This window comes from Typopeltis vanoorti, chromosome 12 (genome assembly GCF_054136105.1).
Source record: "Typopeltis vanoorti isolate ZY-2024b chromosome 12, IOZ_Tvanoo_1.0, whole genome shotgun sequence".
Classification (NCBI taxonomy): Eukaryota; Metazoa; Arthropoda; class Arachnida; order Uropygi; family Thelyphonidae; genus Typopeltis; species Typopeltis vanoorti.
This window is the reverse complement of record NC_143560.1, coordinates 36146463-36158882: the sequence shown is the minus strand read 5'-3', so window position 1 is coordinate 36158882 and position 12420 is coordinate 36146463. Positions and strand designations below refer to the sequence as shown.

General features: G+C 36.9%; 1 protein-coding gene across 1 annotated transcript in view; it reads left to right on the top strand.

The window, feature by feature from the left end:
* LOC150100697 (uncharacterized) overlaps nt 1-12420 on the top strand; it is a 463381-nt gene that overhangs the window by 383162 nt on the left and 67799 nt on the right. The window contains exon 14 of the mRNA XM_090401246.1: nt 4591-4710. Coding sequence (XP_090257372.1) covers nt 4591-4710 — 120 coding nt within the window. The remainder of the gene's footprint in view (nt 1-4590; nt 4711-12420) is intronic.

Here is a 12420-nt window from a genome sequence, read left to right as displayed (position 1 = left end):
TACGAAAATCAGTATGGATTTGTTAAGTGATTGGAGGGTTCTTGTTTCAGTAATCTGGTTGTCTTTTATAATAAAGTAACAAGCCAGTTAATGAATAAAAGGTATATGAGGGGTGGGGGGGCTGAAAAGTTCTGATAAACACCCAGAACAAAAAGGGCTGGTTTGTGCAACAAGAGAAAGACTTCTTTCTCAAAGAATTGCAAATGATGCAGCAGTGTATAACACTGTATAACACTTCATGGGGAATATGTAGAATAATATGTAAGTTACATGGCTCTACCTCAATTCCTTCATGGTGATTATCATAATTTTTCAGCACACACCCTCATATATGATAATACTGTTCTATTTTTCTGTCGTGTTTTGTTTAACAGTTTTTCAAAGATATTACTCCAGAGATCTAGAATATCCTTATCTTCATAAGACTATTACACTTTTTTTATATAATCTTTGTCAAGTAGCTTTATTTTATCCTCCTACATGTTTCACCAATCTTTTTCTATTGGCATCCTCAGGGAATACAAACTAGTAAGCTAAAATGAAGGTTACAGACTAGGTTATAACTGATGGTTCTAATTCATACAAAAAATTGGTATTGTGCATGACAACGTGCGTGTCTCGTTAACGTGATTTATTCGTTATGGCTCATGACGTAATTGTTATGAAAGTTCATTTCTTTGATGTTTAATGATCTGATAAAAGTTTTCCAAATTTCTGGTAAAATTAGACCTTGATTCTTGTTTAGGTTTTCAGTTTTACGGGCAACTGTAGCTGCTTCTTTAAAGGTTCTTGAATGATAATTATCTTCTATGTATGGCATAGGGCTCTTATCCCACTCAATGTGATGGTTAGTAGAGGCAAAGTGGCATGAAAGGCCTGAAATGTCTTGTCTGTTATTTCTGACATATCCTATGTGTTCTTTCTTTCTCGTTTCAAAGCTTCTAGAGGTCTGACCTATGTAACTAATACCACATGAGCAAGGTATATTATATACTCCAGAGTACTTGTAGAATGGGTGAGGATCTTTCGGTGATCTTAAAAATTTCCGAATAGTGTTGATTGGTTTGAATGCCACTATGATCTTATGTGGTTTTAAAAGGTTAGCTAATTTTACCAGAAATTTGGAAAACTTTTATCAGATCATTAAACATCGAAGAAATGAACTTTCATAACAATTACATCATGAGCCATAATGAATAAATCATGTTAACGAGACACGCACATTGTCACGCACAATACCAATTTTTTGTATGAATTAGAACCATCAGTTATAACCTAGTCTGTAACCTTCATTTTAGCTTACTAGTTTGTATTCCCTGAGGATGCCAATAGAAAATGATTGGCGAAACATGTAGGAGGATAAAATAAAGCTACTTGACAAAGATTATATAAAAAAAGTGTAATAGTCTTATGAATAATTGTCAAGAAAAAATTCAACATAACATCCTTATCTTCAGTTTTTTTTCATGAAGTTCAATTTTCAAATAATAATAATAATTCTTGTTTTTCTATCCTTATAGACAACTTTACCAATAACTCCCTAGCCTTTATTATCTTTGATTCCTTTTATAGCTCTTTCCTCCATTTCTAAGCTTTTTCAATAGCCTCCAGAACGCTTTTCCACCTTTATACAATAGTATTTATCTTCTTACCAAAGTCTTACTATGACTTTTGTTGAGCTACTATTACATTTATAGTGATACTTTCATGTTGGTTCATATCTCTCACATTTTTCTCTGTATTTATTTGCCGACTTATTTGCCAAGAACTTTCGGTATGCTTTCTTCTTTTCCTCTGGACTGCTTCTTTATCTTCTAGTGTTCACCATGGCATTTTCACTATGTGACCAGCCTGGCTGGCCGAGTGGTTAGCATATCTGCTCTCCAAAAAAAAAGGCTGCGGGTTCGAATCCTGCCGTGGGCATGGATATTTGTGATTGTCTGTGGAAATACTAGTGGTGGTGGTTGGCGGTAGATGTCCTTGTAGTTGTAGTCAGCTGGAGGATTGAGTGGTGGAGACAGAGCTGTAGAGCAGGTGCCCTTCCTCAATGAGTCTTTGGACTCCCTGGAAGTGTCAAATAATAATAATAATTCTTGTTTTCTATCCTTATAGACAACTTCACCAATAACTCCCTAGCTGAATCAGTCAGTGCCACAGAGACTCCAGGACTCGGTTCTTGTTTTCAAACTCTTTCATTCTTTCTTCAGTTATGTTTGTATAGTTTAGTCTACAGTTTACCTGTAAAATTTGCTCAGCTTTAATTCTTTTTTAAAAGTTTTTCAACTGTTCTTTTCCATGTGATATTCATTTTTATTCTACTTATGTGTATAAAAGTGAAAAAGTGTACAAATCCTATGTACACTTTTGTATCCTGAACCAGCATGAAGATATCACTATAAACAATAACATAGTCATTGAGGCAATTCATATTTCTTATGTCTTTTCTCCACGTGAACTTGTGCACATCTTTATGCTGGAACATGGTATTAGTGATGACTAGTTCATATCCCAAGAAGAAATCCAGCAGATACCATTATTATTAACCTTGCCCTTTTCTCCAAATTTTCCCAGAACATTTCTGTGTGCTTGGTAGGATTCACTTACTACTTGGTCAAGTAATTATTATGGGGACACAGATTGAGAGGAGACTGCTGCTGAGAGATAATTACCTGAGGCAGCTAATTCAGAGAACTTAACAGTAACCAATCTAGTTATGCTGCCTCTGCTCGGGGAAAGCAATCATGTAGTCTTGACCTGGAAGATGGCCAAATATGCAAAACTTTCAGTTAAGAATTGATATATATATATGGAATTACAAAGCATGTGATTATGACAAGCTAAGAAATCAGCTAGCAGTACTATGGAATAAGCATTTGCAGGGGAGAAATGCTGGTGGTACATGGGAGATGGTCAAGGAATGTGTGAAGAAAGCAGTATCAAAATGTATACCCAGGGTAAGAAGGATAAATCAGGTAGAAGTTAAATGGATGAATAACATTATTAAGCAAAGTTGCAGACAAAGAAAAAGTTTACATTGATATGTGAATGTATTCCAAAGGTCAAAAGACTGAATAAAGTAGGTGTCAAATGGATGAATAAAAGGATTAACTATGAAATTTGGAAGAAGAGGATAATGTGGAGGTAGCACACATTGAATAAAGGTAGCAATCGATTGCATGATGAGTATAAAGAGCAGGCCAGGAAGGTGACTCAGTTGGTAAGAACTGCAAAACTATAGTATGAGCAGAAATTAGCAAATCAGTCCAAGAAAAACCCTAGAGAGTTTTTCAGATAAGCAGCTGACACTGATATCAAAATTTCAGACTTTTATCAATAATATTTTCAAACTTAACCAAGTTAAAAAGCATACAAGAATAAGAGTTTATAAAGTTTTGGCAAGACCTCTACTGTATGGAAGTGAAATATGGACCATAAAAACTACAGAAGAAAAAAGAATAGAAACTGGAGAAATGAAATTCCTGCAAAGGATAGCAGGCTATATTCTCTGGGACAAAAAAAAAGAAGCACAGGAATACCTAAAGAACTAAAAATAGATTTGGTATTGGACAAAGTATATGAATATCAAAAGAAGTGGTTTTAACATATCGAAAGAATGGACAGTTCAAGACTACCCCCCCACACACACACACCCAAATAATACTCCGATACCATCCAGTTGGAGGATATAGAAGTCAGGGATGACCAAGGAAAAGATGGAATGAGACTGGAACTGGCCATGGGCCTAAATCCCTGAAAGGTTGATGATTAATTGAAAATTCACTAGTTAACTTGTTGAAGTAAATTTACTATGATTTATTATCGGTTAATCAAGTAAATATTGATGGATCATGTCAATAATTATTTCGTTATTGGCTTGGATCTCATATAAATTAATTTTATTATTATTATTATTATTATCCTAAAACCCCATGGAGTCACAGACTCATCCAGGAGGTCCCTTTTGTTATATGGGGGGGGGTCGAAAAGTTCTGATAAACACCTAGAACAAAAATGATATTAAAGCAACTCTTCTTATATGTCCTAAAAGAAAAAGAACAAATTATTACAATCTGATGAACATGGGAGTTAAAGGGTTTTAAGATATGTTCTTTCTTGTGATTATATCAGTTGCTTTAATATCATTTTTGTTCTAGATGTTTATCAGAACTTTTCAGGCCACTCTCGTACACACAGCTCATCATACCGTGCCTTAAACACATTCAAATTCTTTGCAGACACTAGTCTGTAGAGCTCTCTAGTTGTTTTCCATCCTTTGATCTAGATTTTTGTATAAAAATCAATGTTTTTTTTTCATATATACATATATATATATATATATATATACACATATATATACACACACACATACATGTATATATATATATATATATATTTAGGATTGCTCATTAACAAAAAAGTCTCAATTTATATACAATAAATAGCTCCAGTTCTAGCAGGACTTTTTTCATGCTGATTATACTGGTGCCAAACAATTTACAAACTGTTTCAACCCTATGCTTCCACTTTGTGGCATGCTACTTTATATGCATGTACTGCTGTTCACTGTGAAAACTTTTGTATATATTTTAGAAACTCTTTCTGCAGCCAACATCATTGGTAGCTATTGAAGATGTTTCTTCATTGGAGATCACACGAGAGGATGACTACTCATTCAAAGTTACCATCCATCTAAAAATTCCAGAAAGGGAGGTATGTACATTCATTGTTTTAATTAAATACTTAGGCTACATAATAAACCTAATGTTACAGTTAATATTTTCTTGCGGCTATCTTTCATTTTGCTCATGAAAAGCTTTTTCAAATGTATTAAATAGCATATACTGTCAGTACCACTTTAATGAATTTTATATACAAAAATTTTAGATCCACCAAAAAAGGACCTAGGTAGGGAGTTGATTGGTTTGATTGGCTTTGAATGATTTATGTAAATCTGAATAAGTGTTTGTTGAACAATATTCTGAAAATTCTGTGGAATAACAACACAAGATTGGGACACCTAATAATTCAGTATTTTGTCCATGTCACAGTCACAGAATCAGTGTTTCCCAAATTTTCAAAAGCTTCTGGTATTTCTACTTATTCAAGTTGGCTCATGTAGGCTTAATGGAGTAAAACAGCACCGGGAAAAATATTAAAACAGATGTTTAATTCTTTCAGTATTTTATCTCAGTCACAGAGACATGTTCAGGGATATAATATAAAATTTTAACACACACACACACACACACACACACACACACACACATATACAACTAAGTGAAAATTGGCAGAGACAGACAGCTAGTCCTAACTAGGTAGGGCATTGTCTGTGGGTGGGAGCTGGAGACCTTAGTTGTAATAAGGGATCTTTGAGAATTAATTTTTCCAATATTTTAGAAAGTTTAATGCATCTGGATTTATTCAGATTATGCTGATTTTTGAGGGCAGCAGCATATCTAAAAAAAAAAGTTATTCACGTCTAAACTTGCTGCAATACATGATCATTTTTTTTCTCTACATTTACATCTCTAAATTTACATGATCATTTATTACATCTCTAACCACAACTGGCCATAGTTGTGGTTAGAGATGTATTTTTTATGCTCTTCCACATGGATGATGGCTGATCTTTCAGTCTGTCCATAGTAGGACAACTTGCAGGAAAAGGAACTCTACACACACACACACACACACACACACACACGCTGAGTGATGAAGGAGTTGGTCATTATAGGAATGGATGAAGGTAGCCAGTACCAGTGTGTCCCAGACATAGGGAGTGATGATAGCATTACTAAAAGCATTCTGATCAAGGATTGGGGAAAGGATTAAGTATTTTATGTATTCAATGGGAACTGTACCCAGAATCTTTATATGGGTTTTTTTCAATTGAAGGTAAGTTAGCTGATCTCATATGGAGGTAGCAGGGTTTTTTCTCCTGCATATTTTGCATATGTACATCAACCTTGAGTACATACGCAAAACTACAGCCAAAAAATACTAGTGGTGGTGGTGGGCAGTAGGTGGTGGTGGTGTAGATGATGGTAGTGGCAGTTTGCTGTAGTTGGTGGATTAAGTGGTGCAGACGGAGAGTTATAGAGTAGGTGCCCTCCCTCGATGAGTCTTTGGACTCCTTGGAGGTGTCACGTAATAATAATTAGATAGATGTGGCATATATGGCTGAGTTCTGCTGGAACAAAGATTGTTGGCTCTGTTGGTTAGAGTTGTTATTATACCATATTGTTGGGGGGGGTAGGAAAGTTTGTGAATGTATCTGCCTGTGAGAGTAGATTTTCTGTGTAGTGTGAAAGAAAGATTATCCTTGTAACCACTAAATATTTGCTAAAACAAGATCATATTTTAGCAGTCTACATGGTTGGTATACTTGGATTTTGCAAAGGCTTTGCAAAATAGTTATATTAGAATGGATAGGGTTGGATTATAGATTAGTCTGTTGACTGGTAGTGTGCTTCAAAGGTCTCTGTTTTAGAGCTGTTGCTGTTTAACTTGTATGTTAAGGATACTGGGGACAATTTGAATGGTTATATTCAGTTGTTTTCAGATGATGCAAAGTTAGGAAGAAGTAGGAAGAGTAGAGCAAATGTTGTGGCTTTACAAGAAGACTTGAACAGACTGAGTGAATGAGCACAGAAGTGGAGTTACCAGTTCAGTGGTGGAAAGTGTAAGGTTTTAAAATTTGGAAAACAAAGATAGGATGTAGAGTATATACTTGGTGGGACTATATTGCAGAAGGTGGAGGAAATAAAAGATCTGGAGATGATGGTGGATAGCGATCTAAAATTTACAGGATACATTGCTAAAATTGTGATGACAGGACAATGAATTCTGGCAATGATGCAGTAGACACTGACTTGTAGAAGTAAGGAGGTTTGGGTTTCATTGTATAAGGCTTTGATTAGGCCACATCTGAACTACTGTGCATAGATTTGGTCACCTGGGAGGACAAATAGATATTGGGAAGGTGCAAAGGCAATTGACTAAAGCAGTTTCTGGTTTCTGGAATGTTGAGCATGAAGAAAGATTGAAAAATACAGCTTGCAGAATCTAGTGGAGAAAAGATGGGGGATATGATAGACATAAAAGTCTGTAAGGATTTTTCATCGCATTAAGTAGAAGAGGATTTCCATAGAAGGATGGGGAGGAGAACATGAGGTGAGCCCTTGATGACGAATAAGGAGGTGTGAGCAAGGGAGTAAATAGTGGGTTTTTTTTTGCATAGGGAGTGATGAATGATTGGAAGGCATTACCTGAGCACATGGTGACTGTAGGAAATGTGTGTTACAGAGGGGCCTCCACAAAGAGTTTTTGACTCCATGGAGGTCTAATAATGATAATAATGACAATAAAATTATTCAAACTTTCTATATGTCATTTTATCACTTCTCTTTTAGTTATGGCTTTCTTTATGTTGCATTTGGTCTAATCTTCAGTTGATCTGGTTTATAAATATTTCTTGAAAGCATTTCTTTTTATTATTATTATTATCATCCAAGACCTCATGGAGTCAAAGACTCATCTAGGAAGTCCTTTTATCATGCACACAGCTCATCATACCGTGCTTTAAATACACTCAAATTCTCTGCAGACACCACACTCTCAGGCAAGGCATTCCAATCATTCACAACTCTGCATGAAAAAAACCTGCTTCTCATTCCCCTGCTCACACCCTTTTTTATATAGTTTCCAGGGATCAGAAGTGGGAGATCAGAAGAGAACCTCTGGTTCTCTTCTGATCTCCCACTATTTTCTATAGAACCTCTCCAGCATTGATCCTGTAATAACCCCTTACTAACTTGTAGGTTTCTATCATATCTCCCCTCTTCATCCTGTCCACCAGACTCTGCAAGATGCATCTTCTCAATCTTTCCTCATACTTGGCATTCCAGAGGTTAGAAACTAGTTGCCTCTGGACCCTTTCCAACATCTCTTCGTCCTTCTGAAAACCAGGTGACCAAATCTGGGCACAATAGTCCATGTGTGGCCTAATCAAAGCCTTATACAATGGAACAAGAATCTCCTTACTTCTACAAGTCAGTGTCCTCTGCATCATTCCCAGAAGCCTTTGTGTTGTCTTCACAATTTTGGCTATGTGTCCCCTAAATTTCAGATCCTTATCCACTATCACCCCCAGATCTCTTATATCCTCACCAAGCATAAATTCTGCATCCCATTTTTGTTTTCCAAATTTTAAAACCTTACATTTTGCAACATTGAACTCACATCCCTATTCCCATGCCCAATCACTCAATTTATTCAAGTCTTCTTGTAAGGCCTCAACATCATCTCAACATCAAATTTAATAACTTTCAAGCATGCTTGAGTCAAAGCACGTTATGTAAGATGTCAGAGTCAAAAACAATCATGGATCCAATTTACTACATCAATTAATCAAATGACCAGTCCAAAAATTGTATGGGATAAAATCCAGAAAATGAAAGGCAGATATAGTACACATTGTTCATCCACCTTAGACTATAATGGAAGTGTTCTTGTTGATCCCAAAGCTATTGCAGATAGTTTGGGAGAAACTTTTGCTAAAATCTCAGCAACAGCTTCATATTCTCCAGAATATGAAGCTGTTCTTTGTTTCTCTTGCTATTGATCAAGAGAAACAAAGGCTTAATTTTTCTACCAACATTCTTCAGCCATATAATCAGCCTTTTGTCAAGGAGGAACTAAAAAGAGCTCTCCTACAATCTCACCCTAGTGCAGTAGGACCTGATGACATCCATTATAAAATGATAAAACATCTACCATCATCTTCTATTTCTGTGGATCTTCTTCTCTTATTATACAATAGAATACTTGTAGAGGAAGAGTTTCCAAATTCTTGCCATAAGTCAATTGTCATTGCTATCCCAAAACCAGGAAAAGATCCAACACAAGCAAATAATTATCAACCTATTCTCTGACCAGCTATCTTTGTAAGATACTAAAGAAAATGGTTAATGCCAGACTTCTCTGGTATTTAAAAAGCAACAGTCTTCTCTCCAATACACAATGTGGTTTTCGTAGACATCGATCAACTTTAGATCATTTAGTTCGGTTAGAAACTTGTATAAAAGATGCATTTCTGAAGCGAGAATATCTTGTCTCGGTTTTTTTTGACATGGAAAAAGCTTATGACACATCCTGGAGATATGGCATATTAAAAGACCTCTATAACCTAGGTCATAAAGTTTTTTATTAAAAACTTTCTGTCCAGGCGAACTTTCCAAGTCAGAGTGGGAAGTACACTATCTCGACCATATCTTCAAGAACAAGGTGTTCCCCAAGGCTCTGTCTTAAGTGTAATCCTTTTTGCTATTAAAATTAACTCAATCATTGAACAGATTCCTCCCCACTGTAAACAATGCTCTATATGTTGATGACTTCACAATCTGCTGTCACTCACGTAACATGAGGGTAATTGAAAGACATCTTCAGCAAGCAATTGATCATGTCTCTCTGTGGGCTCTTAATACTTAATAATGGGTTTAAGTTTTCAACAGAAAAAAGTGTCTGTTACACTTCTGTTGAAAACGCACTCATCACCCAGATCCTGAACTAAGAATGGGACCTACTGTTATTCCAGTAACTACAGAAACCAAGTTCTTGGGACTCATCTTTGACAGAAAATTCACATTTCTACCACACATTCGTCAACTAAGAGAAAAGTGCAAAAGAACTTTGAACCTCCTTCGCACTCTATCCTCTACTGGGTGGAGTGCTGATCGAGCTTCATTGCTCCATCTTTATCGTGCACTTATACATTCAAAGCTGGATTATGGGTCCCAAGTCTATGGTTTGGCAAGACAGAGTAACCTATGATGGTTGGATTCCATCCATCATCAGGGTATATACGGATAGCTACTGGTGCCTTTCGCACCTCACCCACTCAAAGTCTCTATGTAGAAGCAAATGAACCGGCTCTATCACTTTGACGGAAACAGTTGTCTCTTAATTACTCAATAAAAATAAAATCTCTCCCAGATCACCCTACATGGAATAGTATCTTCTCTCTGCATTGGGAAGCTCAATATCACACACATCAAACTGCTGTACATCCTTTTGGTATGCTTATTAAAGAAACTGTGCAAGCTGTCAGTATAAATGTTGACAACATTAACTACACTAAACATAACAGAGCATTCCTCCATGGCAGGTTTGCACAGCATCCTGCAACCTCTCACTTTGTCATCTACAGAAATGTTATACTCCATCATCCATTTACCTGCAATTGTTTAATGCACATGCTGATTTCTTACCCATCTATACTGATGGTTTAAGAACTAATACCTCTGTTGGCTGTGCTGCTGTGTTTCCTGACATTATTATCTCAAATCAGATCCCACCAGACTGCAGTAATTATACAGCAGAGTTACATGCTATTCAGCTTGCACTTGTGCATATAAAAGAAAACTGCTACCAAAAGTGTATAATTTATACAGACTCATTGAGCTCTTTACAGGCTATCTCCTCTCCTATGTATAATCCACATCCAGTACTTTATGAAGTGCTACACCTGCTTCATAAAATGAAAATCCTTAATTTCGATGTTCAGTTCTGCTGGATTCCCAGCCACATCAGAATCAAAGGAAATGAGGCTGCAGATGCAGCTGCTAAATCAGCCAATACCTTCTCCACATACTGTTTGACAGTTCCATATACAGACTACAGACAACTTATAAGATCAAAGCTAATTGCTCAGTGGGAGTTAACATCGCAAGAAACATCAACAAACAAATTATATAACATTAAACCTGAAATTAAACACTGGCATTCTGGTCAACGTACAAAGAAAAGGGAGGAGGTTGTCGTTGCTAGGCTCCACATAGATCACAGTCACCTTATGCATTCTCATTTACTGAGAGCTAATGACCCTCCCATATGTTAAAAATGCAACACATGTGGAATTACCGTGCTGGCAAGTATGACAAGCTTAGGAGATTGCTTGGATCAGTGCCATGGCATGTACAACTGCAAGGGCTGGATGTCGATAGAGCATGGGAAGTGGTCAAGGAGCATTTACAGGAGGTTATGGCAGATTGTATACCTAGGGTCCGAATAGTAAAACAAGTAGGGGTTATGTTAAAAAAAGTAGGGGTTAAATGGATGAATAACACCATTAAGCTTGAGCTGAAAACAAAGAAACAACTGTGGAGGGAATTTAAAGAAAGAGGTGACCTGCAGGCACATGAATGGTATAAAGTGCAGGCCAGAAGGGTAACGAGTGTGGTAAAAAAAGCAAAAGCGGATTATGAAAGGAAACTAGCTATGCAAGCTAAAGAGAATCCCAAGCAGTTCTTTCAATATGCTGCAAGCAAGAAAAAACTGTACATGGCAAAATGATTTTAAGGAATGACGATAGTAAGGAGGTCACTGAATCAGTCGATATAGTGGAGTTACTGAGTGAGCACTTTACAAAAGTATATCATCCAGGTGGTGACATTGTAGAAATGAAGGAACCATTAGTTTATATGGGAATTGTGATGAATGAAATGGAGATGAATAGTCTATTACAGAACCTTAATGTGAATACATCTGTGGGATTGGATGGTATACCGGCATGGGTCTTGCGTGAAGCGGCTAAAGAATTATCAATGCCTCTGACTATGTTGTTTAATCTGAGTCTCGGGTCTGGTTTAGTCCCGAAGGTGTGGAAAGAGGAGAAAATAGTTCCACTGCATAAAGGAGGATCCAAGACTACGGTTGCAAATTACCGACCAATCAGCATATCAGGAGTCGTTGTCAAGGTCTTGGAAAAAGTAGTCAAGGGAAAAATACAGGAGTGGATTGATGAAAACGAGATACTGTATGGGGGACAGCATGGCTTTGTGAAGGGTCGATCATGCCTCAGTAACTTGATCAAGTTTTATAACAAGGTGACGGCTGAACTGGATAAGGGTAATGGATTTACAGTGATACTGCTGGACCTGGCAAAGGCGTTTGACAGGATACCACATGGAATTCTAATCCGTAAACTACAACATATGGGAATGGATATAGGGTTGGTGAGATGGATAGGTGAGTGGTTGATGGAGAGATATCAAAGAGTAGTTTATTCAGAAGTAGAGTCCAAAAGACAGCCTGTGACTAGTGGTGTACTGCAGGGTTCTGTTCTTGGACCACTGCTGTTTAATTTGTTCATTAACGATATAGGGAAGGATCTAAGAGGAACAGTTCATTTGTTCGCTGATGATGCAAAGTTGGGTAGGGCGATAGTGAATGCAGAGGATGTCAAAATCTTGCAGGACGACTTAGATAGATTGGAGTTCTGGGCTAAGGAGAATGGATGTCAATTTAATGTGCCAAAATGTAAGGTTATGCATTTTGGGGTGAAAAGATTAGTTAGCAGTATACCACATTGGTGGAATTGTACTCCAGGAGATTGATGAGGTCAGGGACTTGGGAGTGTTG